The sequence below is a fragment of the Musa acuminata genome, chromosome BXJ2-10 (genome assembly GCF_036884655.1).
Source record: "Musa acuminata AAA Group cultivar baxijiao chromosome BXJ2-10, Cavendish_Baxijiao_AAA, whole genome shotgun sequence".
Lineage (NCBI taxonomy): Eukaryota > Viridiplantae > Streptophyta > Magnoliopsida > Zingiberales > Musaceae > Musa > Musa acuminata.
This window is the reverse complement of record NC_088347.1, coordinates 29,501,814-29,520,226: the sequence shown is the minus strand read 5'-3', so window position 1 is coordinate 29,520,226 and position 18,413 is coordinate 29,501,814. Positions and strand designations below refer to the sequence as shown.

General features: G+C 45.6%; 4 protein-coding genes and 1 long non-coding RNA gene across 6 annotated transcripts; 4 read left to right on the top strand and 1 right to left on the bottom strand.

Annotated features, from left to right (window-relative positions):
- Positions 1–150: 150 nt before the first annotated feature.
- LOC103968549 (probable cinnamyl alcohol dehydrogenase 9) lies at positions 151–2,073 on the top strand. The gene is made up of 5 exons (XM_009381803.3): positions 151–278; positions 623–736; positions 821–1,334; positions 1,426–1,579; positions 1,651–2,073. Exons 1-5 carry the CDS (start codon positions 199–201, stop codon positions 1,854–1,856), a joined length of 1,068 nt encoding a protein of 355 aa, XP_009380078.2. The 5' UTR covers positions 151–198; the 3' UTR covers positions 1,857–2,073.
- Positions 2,074–4,289: 2,216 nt separating this feature from the next.
- LOC103968548 (microtubule-associated protein 70-1) lies at positions 4,290–8,951 on the top strand. The gene is made up of 11 exons (XM_009381801.3): positions 4,290–4,805; positions 4,904–4,989; positions 5,857–5,922; positions 6,023–6,193; positions 6,794–6,964; positions 7,070–7,225; positions 7,355–7,501; positions 7,623–7,694; positions 7,795–8,316; positions 8,402–8,589; positions 8,892–8,951. The coding sequence occupies exons 1-11, from the start codon at positions 4,556–4,558 to the stop codon at positions 8,926–8,928; spliced, it is 1,866 nt and encodes a 621-aa protein (XP_009380076.2). The 5' UTR covers positions 4,290–4,555; the 3' UTR covers positions 8,929–8,951.
- A 917-nt stretch (positions 8,952–9,868) lies between these two features.
- Positions 9,869–11,295, top strand: LOC103968547 (probable methyltransferase At1g29790). Its single transcript, XM_009381800.3, has one exon. The coding sequence runs from the start codon at positions 10,006–10,008 to the stop codon at positions 11,191–11,193; it is 1,188 nt and encodes a 395-aa protein (XP_009380075.2). The 5' UTR covers positions 9,869–10,005; the 3' UTR covers positions 11,194–11,295.
- A 120-nt stretch (positions 11,296–11,415) lies between these two features.
- On the bottom strand, positions 11,416–13,985 carry LOC135625010 (G-type lectin S-receptor-like serine/threonine-protein kinase At1g34300). Its single transcript, XM_065129197.1, has one exon. The coding sequence runs from the start codon at positions 13,908–13,910 to the stop codon at positions 11,547–11,549; it is 2,364 nt and encodes a 787-aa protein (XP_064985269.1). The 5' UTR covers positions 13,911–13,985; the 3' UTR covers positions 11,416–11,546.
- Positions 13,986–14,683: 698 nt separating this feature from the next.
- LOC135625879 (uncharacterized) lies at positions 14,684–18,367 on the top strand. 2 transcript variants are annotated; one of them, XR_010492184.1, is made up of 6 exons: positions 14,684–14,934; positions 15,012–15,268; positions 15,756–15,862; positions 16,762–16,850; positions 17,537–17,653; positions 17,779–18,367. It is a non-coding gene; the product is annotated as an uncharacterized LOC135625879 (long non-coding RNA). The 2 variants fall into 2 exon arrangements; XR_010492183.1 differs by having other exon boundaries at positions 14,684–15,268.
- The last annotated feature ends 46 nt before the right edge of the window (positions 18,368–18,413 follow it).

Here is an 18,413-nt window from a genome sequence, read left to right as displayed (position 1 = left end):
TTAGCAGCATCACCCATGTTTGGGAAATAATTCGGTGGATTTATGGAGACCAACAAATGTGCATGCATGTAATTGGCTACCAAATATAGCGTTCTATAGGTTCATCGCGTGTGTGTATATATATCTATATATATATATATATATATATTGGGCGCACTGAATCAGTCATTTCGACAGAAACAGTGAGGGGGGAGAGAGATGGAAGAAGAAGAGACGGGACATGGATGGGCAGCCAGGGATTCCAGCGGAGTCCTCTCCCCCTTCGCCTTCCCCTTAAGGTACTCTGCCGCGTCCTCGCTTTTCTGATCTCTTGTTGAAGCAGTTGATCCAACATCCATCTTGAAACTTTTCGATCGCCGCCTCTAATGAAGTGTGATATGTCATCATAAATTTCTAATCGATATCATTTTATGCAACTTATTAAAGGACATGAGAGAGTAGACTTTCATCCCTGTTTGGCTCTTTGCAGATCATCAATAGAAGGAAATATTCATTTCATTGAGTTATATTATGATTTCTTTATCATTATTTCCCGTATCTCCGTCTTCCTCTTGGCAATTCAGCTAAAGTAATTTGCTTCCTTTTCTGGTTCGTTTGACCTATGGCACTCGCTACTTTCCAGAGCCATGAAAGGCGACGACATCACCTTGAAGGTACTCTACTGTGGAATTTGCCTTACCGATCTTTGCACGATCAAGAATTACTGGAGAAACGCAAAGTACCCGGTCGTCCCAGGGTGAGCAAGCATGTCATCATCATCTAAAGAACATTGACAGTGGTTGCTCAAATGGATTCTGTCCATGGTTTTTGAATCTACCAGGCACGAGATTGTAGGCGTTGTAACCCAAGTCGGGCGGGTCGTTCACAAGTTCAAGATCGGCGACAAGGTCGGCGTCGGGTACATGGCCGGTGCTTGTCGCTCTTGTGACAACTGCAGAATGGACGATGAGAACTACTGCCCCAAACTGGTTCCCGTCTTCAACAGCTTCTACCCTGATGGCACTAAAACCTACGGGGGATTCGCCGACATGGTGGTCGTCAACGAGCATTTCGCCGTCAGGGTCCCGGAGACGTTGCCCCTGGACAAGGTCGGCCCCCTGTTGTGTGCAGGCACCACCGTGTACACCCCGATGAAGCAGCATGGACTGGACCAACCGGGGAAGCATCTGGGCGTTGTGGGCCTCGGAGGGCTCGGCCACTTGGCCGTGAAGTTTGGCAAGGCTTTCGGGTTGAGAGTGACCGTGATCAGCTCAACTCCTGACAAGGAGAAGGATGCGGTGGAGCTGCTTGGAGCCGACTCGTTTATAGTCATCAGTAATGCCGAGCAGATGAAGGTATCATCAGTTCAACAACAGAGAGAGAGAGAGAGAGAGAGAGAGAGACTTTTTCTCTTCGTGTTACATGAAATAGTCGCTGCTCTTTTAGGCTGCCGCGGGCACTATGGATCATATCGTCAGCACAAGTGCCGGTGCTCTTTCGTTCAGTCCTTTGGTCGCTTTGCTGAAGACGCACGGGAAGATAATTATGGTTGGGACATCGACCAAGCCAATGGAGATACCATCATTCGATTTGGTTTCAGGTTAGCATGCATGCGTTGGTTTTTCATCGCGTGCCGTCGATCGACCACATGTCTTGGCTTGTGCGTTGCAGGAGGCAAGAGCATCGTGGGAAGCATGATCGGCGGGATGAAGGTCGCTCAGGAGATGATGGAGTTCGCCAACGAGCACAGGGTTACGCCGGAGGTTGAGGTGGTCAGAATGGAAGATGTGAATCTTGCGATGGAGCGGCTGGAGAAGGGCGATGTGAGATACCGGTTTGTGGTTGATGTGGCAAACGCCTTCCATGATTCTCGATGAGTTTGAGCTGCGGAAGAACATTTCAGCCTGTGTTCTCTCGTTTTACTTTGACTTGTCAGCTGAAAGATCAGATTAGCTCAAGGCAATTACTCTGCTTAGCTATGATCACGGCTCCAACCTTGGAGTTCCAATCTTTGTATCTCAAGATCCCAAGGGACAATGGCATACAACAATGACGCTAGCAGTAAGAACAACCAGGATAAATCGTTTACTTTCATTGTCATCTTAAATCCAAGGCATCTATCTAAAGACAATCGAACAATGCCTTACTTCCTTGGTCTGAAATCTCTCATGAAAACGAGTAACTTTAGACCAAAGTACAAGAATCCACTTCCAAACATAAAAAGGCAAAAGCTTGTTAGAAACTCCTCTTCTCTCTCACTTATCCGAACAGTTCTATAATCTCCTTAATGTTCATGGACATATACTATTCTTCGCATGCATGTCCTTTATTACTCCTATGATTAAAGAAATAGACTCAAGTCCCGACAGGGGTTTTCTGTGGTTAAAGAAGCATGGTCTTCCTTGGTGTTCTCGACAACTTAATTATAGAAAGAGGTTCCATAGATTACAGCAACAAGCATCATGAGACCGGGAGATATAGACATGGAAAGCTTTGGATACCTCCTTTGTCTTGGATTCTGATAAGCCGACAGTCCCCCCACAACCTCCATGCTTTGTGAAGTTATGCCCACAGAGAATCCAACTTGAGTATTCATGACGACTTCACCAACTGTTGAAGCCACGATGATCTATATAGGTGGCTGCATCACCATCCTGACAGCAATGGATTTGGCCACAGGTTAAGATTTTTGTGCTCCTGTTTGACATTTCAAAAGGAACAGAGGAAATCATTTATATGCAGGAGTGCAGCTGTAATATGCAGCCCCTTCTTTGGCTTCAAGGGGAGGAAAAGCTCAAAGCCATGTTAGCTTTCCTCTAAATGCTTGTTGACGACCAGGAAGATACTTCAAGGGAGAGCAAAGTACACACAAGTCTATCCCCTCCTTTCTGTAGCTCATTATTGGAACCTGCCAATCGGTAGTCCTTTCTAAAGTTCATCAATGGGACACATGAGCAGCCCATATCCTTACTTAGAAGAACAACAAGATACATGCTTGAACAAGGAACTATGGTGTAGGTGTCGAATCATTGTTCCATGATATATGTTCTTGCAGTGTTTCGATTTAGTGCAACCAAGGTCCACCACTCCTCCATACATGAAGTGACGGTGTTCAAGCTTGAAAGAAGAACCATCAAAAGAAGGCCATTAAATATGCCATTGTTGGCATCGGAATGAACAGCCTCGTCTCATTATTGCTGGTTCAAATGAGGACTTAGACTACCACAGAATCCACAAGGAGAGTTCTAGCAAATGCCCAACTGGCCACCAACCCTCTACCATGACAACAACCACACTCCAAATCGACCAAAAAGAGCAGCAGTTGAAATAATAATAATAAGAAGGAGAAGAAGAAGAAGAAGAAGAAGAAGAAGAGGAGGCGTCATCTTTTTGCATCGTTCAATCTGTGATCTTGCCCTACGTTTCCTCTCAGTGGGGCCATTGCTCATACGCTCCTCACAGCTCGAACAGTAGAAGGACATCGTTGTCAGTCCATTAGGGCGGACAGTGATGGTTCCAATCAACCTGCAGCAAAGTAGAGATCAGCTCACGATCCATCGCCTCGATGACAAGATGATGACTTAATCCTGCAATCTATTACTTCACTCTTGCAAGTCGACCAAAGGCGACAGCTCCCCTTCACGGCGTACCCGTACGTAGAAATCTAGAGCGGCTACACGCGCATCGAGAACTCGCATAGGATCCGGTTCGGTGTCTCGGTCCGGCTCAGATTGCCCGTTCGGCTTCTGGAAATTATGCGGGCCTGACGTAATCGTAGCTATACCCGAAATAAAGAATCAATACTTAGATTTTGAATTCATTTAGGCTGGCTATGCCTTGTCTGGTAGCAGAGGATTGGTGAGTTCCCGTGGGCCCCTTGAGGCCCCAATCAGATCACCGTATGTGGGTGGGACGGATAAGGAGTACAAAAATATTTGCATAGATTTTATCCTGGTACGTGTCACTGACGCTTTAGTCAGAATTTTGTTCGCTGTCTTGCACCGGACAGCTCACCAGCATCCTAAAGAAGAGGGAGTCCAAATCGTTTGACCGATCCAGGGAGAGTATTCCGACACCAATTACACTACGTGGCATCGCGAGGGAGCAGAGGCTCCGTCTCCCTCGGTGCGGTAACGACACCGCGTGCCCTAGAGACGAGATCTGCTTGAGGACTCATTATCCGCCGTTGGATTTACTTTTGATTCAGCCCTGATCTTACATCGGATAGTGAAGCAAACATATTGGGGGGTTTGCTTAGTACGAATAAATAATACAGGAGGAGCGATATAACATAGCGGGCGTCCCTTTGCCCCCCTCCTCACTGTAGTCTACTTATTAGCACTCCCCCACAGCACATTACTTGCGACGAGGGCGATTGGAGGAAGGAACGCAGTTAGGGTTGCTCTCGTGGGCGACGGACTCGATCGAAGCCATAGGAAGGAGATCTCAATTTCGATCGAGGAGGAGGACCCAAGTACTTGGAATCGGAGTCGAGTTCGCATTTCGAAAATCTCCTCCTCTTTGTTTAAATTGGGCTCTTTACTTGCCTTCGATGTGAGAGAGCGTCAGATCCAGGATGTCAGATCTGCGCGACTTCGGCGGGGAAGGGTTCTTAGGCGAGGCCGCCGGGGGGAATGCGACGCCGCAGCCGGCACCGGAGGCTCTGACGGCGTCTGCGTCGTTCAAGATTGAGGGGAAGTCGGCGCCGGCCCTGAGGCGAAGGGCCTCGATGAAGCCCAACTTGGAGGTGGACGAGTTTATTAATCTGCTCCACGGATCGGATCCGGTGAAGGTCGAGCTGAATAGGCTCGAGAATGAAGTCAGAGGTGGGATTGCGGTTTGCTGCGTTCCTTTCTTTTAGTTTATTCGGTTGGTTTGTGTAGCATCTCATTGAAATTTGTTTGGATATTTTGGTGGATTGCAGACAAAGATCGAGAATTATCTGAGTCACAGGCGGAGATCAAAGCTCTGAGGTTGTCTGAGCGCGCGAGAGAGAAGGCAGTCGAAGAGGTGAATGTGCCGATTTTACTTCCTGTTAAATCATTCGTTTGTTGTTTTTATTCTCTCCTTAATGGCTGTTAATTCCCTGATCCCTTTTATCATGTCGACATTGTTTTCTTGATGCGTTTTTCTTTTTTCTCAATTTCTTTGCCTCATAACAGTTCTATTTTACAAAATGGCGTTTTTTTATTTGTGGTCCGAGTGTGGTTTTGGTCTTAACGCCTTATTTTTCTATTTTTGTTATTTTTTCTAGAGAGAAGCAAATTATTATGACTTTTTCTTTCAGGTCCCGTTATGAGCACGTGATGATTTTTTTGTTTTCATTTCTGTTCTTTTTTAGGACAAAATTTCTTGCTATTTCCGATTCTTGCCCTTATAAAAATCAACATGGTGAATTTTCTTAGTCCATTTTATAGCTTTACAATTTCTGCATTTTGTAGTTCATATTTGTTTCTACGATTTCTAGTTGGAAAACATTCTACAGATTGAACCTTTTCTGGCTTTAAGCAAAGAAAGCTCTACGATAAGGTTGTTTCAGATTCTATCTAAGTGTGGTATATGCTCGTTTGGGTTTTTGTGAAAGGAAATGCAATTTGATCTTGTAACTTAAAATTTGCATTTAAAGAACGCCATCTCCATGGAAACATGTTATATTGGTCAACATCAAATATTATTATATTATACATGGCTTCAAGTAATCTTGCAGTGCATATCAATGTCTGAACATTGTTATAATATATCTAGTGTTCCTTTTACTTGTATTTTTCTTTACCATTTGTTCCTTCACTTTTGGCATTCCAATGTGTGGAGAGAAAATACTGAATGAGGTAATGATATTAATGGGCTGTTTTCTGACTCTTTTGTCACCAATGTCAGCTAACGGAAGAATTGAATAAGATGGATGAGAAGCTCAAGCTCACTGAATCACTTCTTGAGAACAGGGTACTACATATAACTCACTAATTTACTTTTAGCTGTTGTTTCTCATGTATGATTGACGATTCCACTATGAACAGTGGTTGATGAAAAGTTAACCATGCAGAATCTTGAAATTAAGAGGATAAATGATGAAAAGAAAGCAGCATTGGCTGCACAATTTGCAGCAGAGGCGACACTTAGAAGAGTCCATGCAGATCAAAAAGATGATGACATGCCCCCAATTGAAGCCATTCTTGCACCTCTTGAGGCAGAGTTGAAGCTATCTCGGCAGGAGGTTTTCTTTTGAAACATTGCTCCTGCAAAATTTTATAATTCTACAATTGTGCTTTGATAGAATGTTCCACCCAAAGATTACAAAATTTTGCCTTGGTCAACACAGCAATGACCTTCCCTGTATCTCAAGTTTATGAACAACTTAATTGGTTTGCAATTACTAAAGTGTTTTTATTTTTTGTTGTTTGTTTGTTCCTTCTTTTAAACAAACTGTCTACCAAGAACTCTTTTTGCATCTTGGGTGTTGCTGGTATTCGTGATGTTTTCTGGTCTAGTTATTCATTGTTCAGTTCCCATTTCCTAATCTTCTTAATGATCCAAATTTGTGAAAGATTACATATTGTACTTGTATGGGCTTCCATTGTTTTGTGAGCTTGGTTTGTTGTCTTGCTGATCATTAGTTATTTCCAAAGTTGTTGCCATATATGTATGTCAATTATATTGTGCTTGTAGGAGATTAAGGGCTAATTTTTCTATTGGCTTACAACAGCTCTAAGTTGTTTGAATGTATCACACTAGACTTCCCTATTTGTCAACAGAAAATTAGGGGCTCAAAGTGGTAGAAAGTAGAAACTGTTGAAGATCTCTCTCTTATTTGCAGATTGCAAAGCTACAGGATGACAACAGGGCATTAGATCGTCTTACCAAATCAAAAGAAGCAGCACTGCTGGAAGCAGAACGGACCGTACAGATTGCTTTAGCAAAGGCCTCTATGGTGGACGATTTACAAAATAAGAACCAGGAATTAATGAAACAGATCGAAATATGTCAGGTATCCAGGAACAAAATGCTTATTTATTTTTAAAATGGGGACAGAATCTGTAGGCTGTGATGCTATTAGAAATTTTATACTTAGTCCTCTTCTTGCGTTATTCAGGAAGAGAACAAGATCCTGGATAAAATGCATCGACAAAAGGTTGCTGAGGTTGAAAAGCTTAGCCAGACTGTACGAGAACTGGAAGAGGCTGTTCTTGCAGGTGGTGCAGCTGCAAATGCCGTAAGGGATTACCAGCGAAAAGTTCAGGAGATGAGTGTAATATATTGGGCTTTATTTTTAATCTATTAGCACAGAACTCTGTTTTTTTTGTGTTGGAACTGCTTTAAATCATTAGAGAACAAATGTATATTGTTTTCCTTGTTAAATTGTCATTTATACATTTAGGAAGAGATGAAAACGCTTGATCGTGAACTTGCTCGGGCAAAGGTTACAGCTAATAGGGTTGCAGTGGTTGTGGCAAATGAATGGAAAGATGCTAGTGACAAAGTAATGCCTGTTAAACAGTGGCTTGAGGAACGGAGATTCATGCAGGTTAGCATTGATGTTTAATGATTTTCTGAAGCTCTTTTGTAGCATATCAATTGATACACGCTATTCCCAATATTTTTTTCTTGTTATGGTAAATACTGTCATCACATACATTGTTTTGCAGGGTGAGATGCAGCAACTTCGGGACAAGCTTGCTATAACAGAACGTACTGCAAGATCTGAAGCTCAGTTGAAAGTAGAATGTCTTACCATAAATGTTTAATATTTGTTATATTTTATGTTGTCATAGAGCATGATACCTATTTACTAGTGGCAAATCGTTTTGGACAATTCAGGAGAAGTTTCAGGTACGGCTCAAGGTTTTGGAAGAGGGATTGAGAATGTCAGCAGGTGGCAGTAACCGCACCATTGTAGAGGGGAAGAGTGTAAGCAATGGTCCTTCACGCCGCCAGTCCCTTGGTGGAGCTGAGAATGTTCCTAAGAGTGTTAATGGCTTCCTTTCAAAGCGACCATCATTTCAGATGAGATCTTCTCTTTCCAGTAGCATGGTACTGAAACATGCCAAAGGGGCATCGAAGTCATTTGATGGTGGCACTAGGTCATTGGACCGAAGCAAAGCCCTCCTGAATGGAGCTAGTTTGTCACTGAACAGATCTTCTGATGCAACTGCAGAGAATATCTCACATAACAGTTGGAAGGAAATTCCAGAAGAGAAAACCAATGAGTTATCTAATGTTGACTCAGATGATTGTGTCTCTGGACTTCTGTATGATATGTTGCAGAAGGAGGTAATTACTCTGAGGAAAGCATGCCATGAGAAGGACCAGAGCTTAAAAGACAAGGATGATGCGATTGAGGTAAGTTCCCCTTTAGCATCTGTGTAACAGTTTGGTGGCCATTTCCAAACTCATGTACACTTTCTACTGTGAAACTTGTGAATAGATGCTGGCCAAGAAAGTTGATACATTGACTAAAGCTATGGAAGTGGAAGCAAAAAAGATGAGAAGGGAAGTAGCTGCAATGGAGAAAGAGGTGGCTGCTATGAGAGTGGAGAAAGAACAAGATAACAAGTCTAAGCGACTTGGTGGTTCGAAAGCTCCATCTAGTAGTTCACAGTTGCTTCCTGGAAGGTATGACAAGTTGATTTGTATCTTTAGTATATGACACTTGAGATCAATTGGCTAAGTTTCTTCTTACCAGACGTTAATTCCTCTTGATGATTCTGTTCTTGATTTTATATGCTGAATAAATGGGAATCATTTTTTCTAAAAATATGAGATTTAAGTTTTATGAACTCAATTTATTTAACATAACTAACTTTTGTAAAATTTTATTATTGAGAATTGAATGCCATCGTTGTTTGAACTGAAAACATTGTGGTTTTATGTTTATAAGTTGTAAATTCGTTTACATGATTCTGTTCCAAATTCAGGACTGTCCCTCGAGGTGGGTTGATGCGCAATCCATAACGAAGAAATACAATGTACGAAAACATCAAGAAGAGATTCTGCATCGGGCTACTTCCCTCTTGCGCCCCCCCCCCCCCCCCCCCCTCCCCTCCCCCCCCCCCCCCCCCTCCTTTTCCTTTTTTGTATTTCCAGGGTTGATCTTTTAAACTGGAATTAACACCAGAAGGACAACCTTGCAACACTTTGTTAGGGAGCTCATCTGGCGAATGAGGTCCGTCTGCAGCTGACTTGAGGGTAGTTGGCTACTGGAAGTGATGCTTTGGATTGCTAACTCCACGACCTGTATTTTGGTAGGCCAGTGTCTTATTTGTTTGTATAGCCTGGTGTGTCCTTGCTATTCAGCACCTTGCGAGTCGCCTCAGTAGTGTGTTCTTTTTAATATCTTGTTTTTATTTCTTCTTTTCCAAGGATGTGAATAGAATGTAATTCCAGATTTGTGTGCTACACGCTCTAATTGGTTGTTCTTAGATTTGTTTTATGCTTCCTTCATGTGTTTACAGCTAGTGTTTCTCAAGTTGGAGTATGTTCAAGGATTGATTTTCTATTGTCTAATTGGAAGCTTTGGCCAACCTATGATGCTCAAGCATAGTTCAGATAGTGTCATTGAACTCGAAAGAGTGAAGCCCTGTAGGTGTAATGTGAATAGGAAACAACAACGTGTTATTGGAGCACAGACTCTTCATGTGGATAGGCGTCATGCCCTTTTTTATTTGAAAGGTATTGTGACGGTGGAGTGGGACTGTAGTTGGAGGGATGTAGTTTGTCTCTGCTGGCCGTCATTTCTATTCTTCTTCTTCTTATTATTTGTATTTTCTTAGTTTGCACGCCACACTATTCATATAAAACTAGTGCTATTCTTCAACGTCGTCCTCACGTCGAATCCATCTCTCTTTTTAAGACTGTAAGCTTCTCAAACTAATGCAAGCCTCCTCTTTGTGAGTAGTAGATCTTGACTTTTTTACTCGGACTCTACTTCTCTTTTTCGTGAGTAGTAGACCCTGGTGCTGCAGAAGATATTAATCGAGCACAGACTAAGAGAGTAGGTTCCCTTGCCACCTCCATTCTCCTTCCTCTTCAATGGACTCCTCCCGTTCCCACCACCGCTTCAGCAACCTTCTCTGCCTCTTTGTCCTCCTCTTCTCCAACCTCCTCACTTTCCTTCTCTTCTCCTCTTCCTCTTCTTCATGCCCTCCTTGTCCTTCTTCTACTACTACTACTGTTGCTGCATGTGCTACGACTGCAGCATCTGCTTCATCTTCTGCTTCCTCCAGTAATGCCGATGCTTCTCTGCCGGCAGAGTTCGTGGCCTTCACCTCCGCGCAGCCCCTTCCCTTCGGCCACAACCCCAACATGGGCTCCGCGGAGATCCACCCTCCAGCGGGGCTGGCCTGCCCTCTCTTCCCCGACGATCTCGCCGCCTTCATGTCCTACCCCGTCAACGGCTCCTGCCCTGACGACGAGCCCCTGGCCCAGCGCCTCCTCCTCCGAGGCTGCGAGCCCCTCCCACGGCGCCGCTGCCGTCCCGCCGCGCCACTGGACCCCGCCTCGCCCCTCCCCCACCCGGCCGCCCTCTGGTCGCTCCCCCCGGACCGCTCCATCCACTGGTCCGCCTACTCCTGCAAGTCCTTCCGCTGCCTCGTGGACCGCAAGCGCTCCCCCTCCTTCGACGACTGCAAGGACTGCTTCGACATCCTCGACGGCAGCCGCGAGCGGCGCCGCTGGGTGGCCCCCTCCGACAACCCCCTCGACTTCTCCATCGACGAGGTCCTCCAGGCCGCCGACCCCGTCGGTTCAGTGCGCATCGGCCTCGACATCGGCGGCGGCTCCGGAACCTTCGCCGTCCGCATGCGGGAACGCAACGTCACCATCGTCTCCACCACCATGAACTTCAACGGGCCCTTCAGCAGCTTCATGGCCGCCCGCGGGGTGGTGCCGCTCTACCTGAGCGTCTCGCAGCGGCTGCCCTTCTTCGACAACACCCTCGACCTGGTGCACTCCATGCACGTGCTCAGCAACTGGATCCCCACCACCCTGCTCCACTTCATCCTCTTCGACATCTACCGGGTGCTGCGCCCCGGCGGCCTCTTCTGGCTCGACCACTTCTTCTTCGTGGAGCCTCAGATGGGCGAGTATGTGCCCGTCATCGACCGCGTCGGCTTCAAGAAGCTCCGGTGGGAGGTGGGCAGGAAGCTGGACAGGGGCCTCGAGCTGCGGGAGATGTACATCTCCGCCCTGCTGCAGAAGCCACTCAAGAACTCCTGGTAGTCCTTTTCGCTGTTTCTTACCATTAATTCTAGACGAAATACTACTCCTTTTGGCAGCGACCTTTTATTTTCTGAAGAACTCTGATGAGTTTTAGTGCTTGAAGACCAAACTTTTTGGTGACATGATGTCAATTTGGGTGTTGACTTGAGGATCCACACGATATGAGCGAGAGGAGGGCGTACAATTAATCTTTTCTCAAATAGACCTAAAACTATAAAAACAAGAAGAAACTAAGATGAAATTAGAATTTAAATCTCAACATAAAATTTTCAGTGTCTGCTTATTGAAATACGTGCGTAGACATGCACACAAACAGCCTTGCTTTCCAAGTAGTATAATACTCTGCGAAGTGATTAGCATGTGAAGATGGTGGGCTTCCCAGGCTCTGTGATCTCCACGGTGCCCTCAAGCATCTTGGTCACCTTCCCCATCGACGGCCTCATCTCCGCTCGGTCCTGTAAGCACCACATGGCTGTCTTGAGCATTCGATCCACCAGCTCAAAGTGGGCGCGGTTGTCATAGGAATCCATGATGTGGCGGTCGAGGATGTCCTCGATCCTCTGCTCCACATACACCTTCTCGAACGCCCACTTGGGCATGTACCAATCTTCGCTCTCCAGCGACGACCGCTGGAACTCTGAGCTCCTGACCCCACTCACGATCTCCAGAAGCACCACGCCGAAGCTGTAGACGTCGGCCTTTGCGGTGATCGGCTCCCGTTGAATCACCCACTCTGGCGCCAGGTAGCCTCGCGTCCCCCTGATTCGCGACATGGTCACCTTGTCCTTCTTGTTCGTCAGCTTCGACAGGCCGAAATCTGACACTTTTGGGCAGAAGTCGTCCTCGAGCAGTATGTTCTCCGGTTTGATGTCGCAGTGCAGTACCCACTCGAGGCACTCCTCGTGGAGGTACGCTATGGCGCGAGCGACCCCCATGGCGATCCTGTATCTGATGTTCCAATCGAGCAGAGGTCTTGGAGGAACTAACTCTCTCCTTGGGTCGTCAATCTTGTCCTCGCCCGAGCCTTCGTCGACTCCGGTGGATGGGGAGAAGAGGTACTTGTCGAGGGAGCCATTGGGAATGTACTCGTAGACGAGCATTCGCTGCTCCTTTTCGGCACAGAAGCCCCACAGCCGGACCAGGTTCAGATGATGCATCCTGGCGATGATCGTCACCTCGGCCCAAAATTCTGCTTCCGCGCCGCCGATGTTCTTGAGGCGTTTGACGGCGATGACGCGGCGATCAGGGAGTTCCCCCTTGTAGACCACACCGTATCCGCCATGGCCGACCACGTTCGAGAAGTCATTTGTTGCGGCCTTCAGTTCTGCGTAAGAGAAGCGCTTTGGCCCTCCGCCGGGCATGTACTCCAACCCCAGTGTATGGGCCATGTCTCTGTACTTGGAATACTTCCGGAGGAATGCCCAGAACGATAGGACTCCGGCCAGGAGCTCCAGCGCGAACAGGGTGCTGATGATGGCCGCGTTTCTGAGGGTGGTCTTCGACTCTTTAGGCGGTAAGGGGAGACTGATCTGAACAGGGCACACCGTGTCGATCGAGGAGGTCATCACCGTGAAGTTGGATTGATCTGTTTCGGACCTTGCCACCCGAAGGAACGTTGACATCTCACTCCCTGGAGACCAATACCCGTTGGCGAATCGATTGAAATGGTTGATGCAGGTCTGCCGGCCGTCGAACTTGTAGCTGAAGCCGATGCAGCTGGCGTTGTTCGCGCATGTCGATCTGCAGTCGTCCAGATTACGCGGCGTCAGATCTGCAGTGTTCGATCCCTGGTAGAAGCTCACGAAGTCCAGCCTCAGGAATTTGCTGGGAGACAAGAGCTTTATCTTCCGTTCGCAGGAATTGCTGCGTGTGCTGTTTTGGTAGCCTGGTGGGCACACACACTTGGTGGCGTTGAAGCCGTCGGGCATGCAGATCTCGTTGGTGCCGCAAGTGCCATGGATGGTGCAGAGCTCCAGCAACGCTTGCCAGACCACCTGCCACCTTCCCGAGCTTGCATCAAGACTGTAGATCCTAAAATTGCCGTCAGGGTCGAGCGTGAGCCTCCTGAGAACGATTTTCCCTTTGTCGGCTGCAATCACTCCTTTGCCGTTTTCCATGACCAGTTGCCCGTCCGATGTGAGGTTGAGGATGATGTCCGACGCGTTCCAGTAGTTATCGGTGCCGTTAAACACGAGGGACTTGGCACCAACAAGCTGGTAGTTCCCCGACCTCAGCGTCGTCCCATTCCCGTTCGAAGGCGCCATCTGGTTGGCGAGGATGGTATCGGTCGGGAAGTCAAAGGAACTCCAATTGCTGAGGACCAGGCTGCCATCGTCATGGACGACCAGTTGGGAAGAATTAGAGGCTCCACCGGCGGCTGGCCAGAGGTTACGGCCGGAGGAGTCGTTAAGGGAGAGGACACCGAGGGACGAGATGGCCAGAGCAGACGAGTTGACGATGTCGCCGCCGAGGGACCAAACGATGGTCCGATCGATCGACTTCTGGACCCAGACGGCGAAGATGAAGCTGCCGGAGGAAGAGGGGGGACTGAGGAAGCCGGCTGCAAAGGTTTGGTTTTGGGAGACCAGGATGCGGTCCTGGGAGGGAAACCATGGAGAGTCGGCGGCGGAGAAGGAACTGAGTCGTTCGGCTGTCGCCGGTGAGTGGTTGCTGATGACAAGCAGCACAAGGGAGAATACTGCTAGCAGAGGAACCATGGTTTCAGGGCTCGAGATGGGGTTGCTCTCTTCGGCATGGTATTATAATCGAATGGAGAACGAACGGCGGTTGGACCGTTGACTCGACGGCTGACTCACCATGAACGAACGAACGAACGGGAGTCAAGTCACCCCCGTGAGATTACCTTACCGACCATTGCATACTCCACCGTCGGATTCGACGGCTTTGACAAAATCGCAGGAGGCCGGTAAGATTCACCGGGCGTCGCGGCAACTGGAAGGCACGTTCGTCGGTCCTCCTTCCATTTCGATTGGATGACGTCTCGGAAGGGGAATTCTCCGCCGCCTTGTGATCGTTCAAAGGCGGAGTAAATTGTCTCGCGGTATGTGGAACGATCAGCTGTCGATTGGCCGACAGCAAAGTTGGTGCAACCCCAATGAAATAACGGTTTGCTGAATCATTTGGTGGAGCAATGGATTCGAATGGCGTTTGGATGGGTTTTGACGGAGTTCTGGTTCCACGTTACTACATTATTATTTCTTGAGGAGATCACGTGATCAACAGCCTTGTTTTATATTTTTCTTTATATTCATACACGAAGTCTCAATCGTTCGAGTACGGCAACAACAGCAAGTTGTAATTATTTGGAATTGACTATATTAAATTGACAATTTTTGCGCTTAATTATATACAAATTGTCAATTTAATGGATCCTTTTGGCCCATTATATACAAATTGTATATTTAACCCCAATTTATATATAGTGGGCCATTAGTTAGGCCCCATAACAAATGGATCCTTAGCCCGTGAAACCTGTTGGTCCACCGATGGTTTTGCGCTTCCCCTCGTCATCGTCCGCCGCCCGATGTTGTGTTCGTGATGTACGGCGATTTCGCACCGGAGAAAGCCACACGAGCCTTTCTCGGTTCGCCGCCGTCATTCTCTCTTCTCTCTCGTCCTATACCTCGCCTAATCTTTGGTGGGAAGCCTGCCTCCGAGATGAAACCCTAGCCCGCGGTCTCTTTCGTCCTCTGACATTTCGCTCCAATCGCCGCAGTTCAAGTACGTCGTAGCTACGGTTCGAATGGCGTGGAAAGATTCGACCTCCTGTTGCTTTCTTGGTTGAATTTTTTGCGCAGTTCCAGGAGTGCAAAAAGGCGGTTTCGAGGAGCAGCATGGGGATGATTTAGGTTCCCAATTCGAAGATATCATCGATCACATGTGGCAAGTGTGATTTCCGTTGCTCTCAATTGATGAGGGAAGGTATCATTTACGGTCTGGACCTGGGCAGTCGGCAGTGATATCCTCCGAGATAAAAACCTTAAGCTCCCGAGGTGTCAATTGAAGACCGAGGTTGGAAGAGATTTTGGTACTCGTGCGGACGTCGATAGTCAAAGTAAGGCCTTCTCTCATTATGTTTAAAATAAACTTTTATATCGATTGAAAAGGGTTAGGATATTTCATAAAATATTTTACGTGAAGGGACTCTCTAACTATCTTCAACAGTCTTTCTTTGGTATCTTGTTCATGTAAGTAACAAAGGGAGATAACCGGTAATTGTCTATCTTGGATCCTTGCTCATGTGGGCAGATGGGTGGACGGTTGTGTATCGGATGACTATTGGCTGACGACGTACTTCCTATCACCAATCATGCTTTATCAAGTTCTTGGATAGTTTTATGACCTTTATCTTATTTTTCGGTAGATTCTTGAACTCCTAAACATGATGCATTATGTATTCTACTAGTTGCTTCTATACCTTGCTTGGAAGTGCAAAAACATTCCGTTGCTTGCTGAGTTTGTGGTATTTATATTGCTCCTCCCCCTGTAGGAGTAGTTGTAACTTAGCTCTATTTGAGGAAGACTTGGTAAACTCTATGCAGATAAAAGGCCATTTTACATAAGAAGCTTGTTTAGAGTGGTGTATTCATGGCATAATGGCTGGTGAGCAAATGACTAGTGTAACATGATCAACTCTGCAAGCAATGAGGTATGTGTCACTCGAATACACCTATTTGTGCTCCTGTTAGTGGAGACAATATAAGGGGGAAAAAAATATTAAATAGCATATTTTCATATTTGTTTTGCTAAATTTCAGTTTAGTATATATACATATTGATGCAAAATTTGAAAGTGATGTGTATGCGGTTATAGCTAATTTATGTCAATTGACCATGAATTGGAATTACTGTTGATGAAAGTTACCCTTTAAAAACTCATTATAATATGTCAAGAGCATTTTAGGTAACTTAATGTTTTATATTATTCTTTAGAACTTAAAATCAAGGTTCGAAAAATCATACCGTACCGGCATTTCAACGTTCGCTCGGTACGGTATATATATATATATATATATATATATATATATATATATATATATATATATATAAGTCGACGTCGCATCGCCTCAGCGACGTCACCTTTTCCTTCCCCACGTGGGGCGACGTCGTCTCGTTTATTTATATATATATATATATATATAATTTTATTTTATTACTATTATTCGTTCTGCCCGGTAATGAATGGTCTACGTACCGGTATACCGTTGGACCGGTACGTACCGTCCATACCGGACGATATTATTTGATATTGCCTACCTTGCTTAAAACTAACTGATGTTAGTGAAGCAGTTAACTTGAATATTCTAAATGGATGCTAACATGACAGATATATGTCAAGAATCTGGGCGTAATTTTTCAAAATGAATGATATATTTCTAATAATTAATGGTAAATTTCACGTGTTTTGTTTATCCTGTAACGTGTTGTTAATATTATCCTGATATCATGGTGGCATTTCTTCCAAGCCATACAAGTGTTCCGCTTGGTGGTGCACATACAGCTTTATGAGTTCGATATGACGGATAATTTTGCTTCCATTGGGTGTCAGGTGCATTAACCACATTTGCAAATATCACAAAAAGATCAAGGAATTGCAAGGAGTTGAGGAGCATCTGAAAAATCAATAGAAACTATTAGGTAAGTTATTGCCTGTAGCAGACAAATTGAACCTCTTTGTTCTTAAATTTCTATGCTGCTTGGGGATTTTAAGCTTTTGCGTATACATTAATCATGCTTATGTGTTGTTCTGGTTTGGAATCTTTTACGTTGTTGCATCTAAATTATTGATAGTCCAAAACTTGGTCATTTTAATCTTTGCAAACTCGAGCATACCATTTTGGACAGTGGTTCTTACGTGGAATGACATGGATGCATGAGGGGCCCAAATTGTTCATTTTTGTGGGGCAACCCTAGTATGTTATCTGACCATATTGGCTGACATGCAAACACCAGATATATCATGGACCCTGTTAAATACCATGTTAGTTTAATCTTGATATGTGCAGGCATATAAAGGTCCTGGCAAAATTTGAGTAGTTGCTTCTGGTTCTAGCATGTGAAGTAGCAAACAAATATTTAAGTCTTCTGTCTTTGATTTGTATATTATTGTTCAAAAGATGTGTTGCAAGTTATTGTCTTCTGGCATCCATGTTTCCCAAAAAGACAATACACAATGGATTTTTCTTCTAATTATTATTGCTATGCTACTCCGTATTCCTCCAAAAAATTTTATGGCGTCTTTTGGAGCTATTGTTGTCGCCTGAGCAGTCTTGCATTAAGGGTGGTTGATGTTATGATAATGTTTGGGGTTCATTCTGCTCTAGTTACTGGGCCAATGGGCACATCAACTCATAGCTTGTGCAAGCCATCCATGAACAAACATCTGACCGCACAAGGTTGTTGAATTATCTGCAGATGGCCGATGATGATTGGCAAATAAGGTATGTTCCATTTTGGTGCCAATGTCTCTTTTCACTCTTCTGTCGATCGTATTCAATCTTGATTCCTGCTCCTCTTTTCACTCTTCGGTCGATCGTTTGGCTGCCGGTGCTTGCATCGCCATCAGATGTCTGCAGACTTGTTCCAAGGGCAAACACTTGGAGCTGATATTACTCTTACAATCAATGGGCTATGGGCTATGGGAGGGGCGGACATGACTAGGCGAGGACAGATTTGACATCGAAGACCTTCAAGAGAAGTATCAAATCTCAGCCATGCTTGGCCTCGGAGTTCCGCCATCAACACACCACATGATGCTGGCTCGTTACTATCGATCACCAGCAATTTTTCCACCGGTCTGTTCAAATCAGTAGCGACGACCGCGGGTTGATTTAAAATGTGGTCAAGTCCAACTCGCACGCATGGAAAAAGGGAAGAGAGAGAGAGTGAGAGAGAGTCCATGATCAACGTGGAATACTGGTCGGAGGGCATTTATCACGGACATGTCGTTGTCCGATCCCTTGTTGGTTTTGGATGGATGAGGAGAAGCGTGAGTTGTGAGTGTAGAAGGCTTCTCATCTACAAACCTTTTGGATCCACTTTCTTAGGAGTACAATGGTGAAGTGACGATGAAGATAATGCAATGCGTGTCATGAGCTTGGGTATTAAGATAATTTTGAATGCTTAATTAAGTTTGACCTCTATGGTTCTCATCATGATGAATGTTCTTCTGTCTCATATGGTGAATGTTAAGCTGAGCAT

Coding starts and splice junctions, on each gene's coding strand:
- LOC103968549 (XM_009381803.3), top strand. CDS start 199: ATGGAAGAAGAAGAGACGGGACATGGATGGGCAGCCAGGGATTCCAGC. Junction 737..820: donor AAGTACCCGGTCGTCCCAGG/GTGAGCAAGCAT, acceptor TGAATCTACCAG/GCACGAGATTGTAGGCGTTG. Junction 1,580..1,650: donor ATCATTCGATTTGGTTTCAG/GTTAGCATGCAT, acceptor TGTGCGTTGCAG/GAGGCAAGAGCATCGTGGGA.
- LOC103968548 (XM_009381801.3), top strand. CDS start 4,556: ATGTCAGATCTGCGCGACTTCGGCGGGGAAGGGTTCTTAGGCGAGGCC. Junction 6,194..6,793: donor TGAAGCTATCTCGGCAGGAG/GTTTTCTTTTGA, acceptor TCTTATTTGCAG/ATTGCAAAGCTACAGGATGA. Junction 8,317..8,401: donor ACAAGGATGATGCGATTGAG/GTAAGTTCCCCT, acceptor ACTTGTGAATAG/ATGCTGGCCAAGAAAGTTGA.
- LOC135625010 (XM_065129197.1), bottom strand. CDS start 13,910: ATGGTTCCTCTGCTAGCAGTATTCTCCCTTGTGCTGCTTGTCATCAGC.
- LOC103968547 (XM_009381800.3), top strand. CDS start 10,006: ATGGACTCCTCCCGTTCCCACCACCGCTTCAGCAACCTTCTCTGCCTC.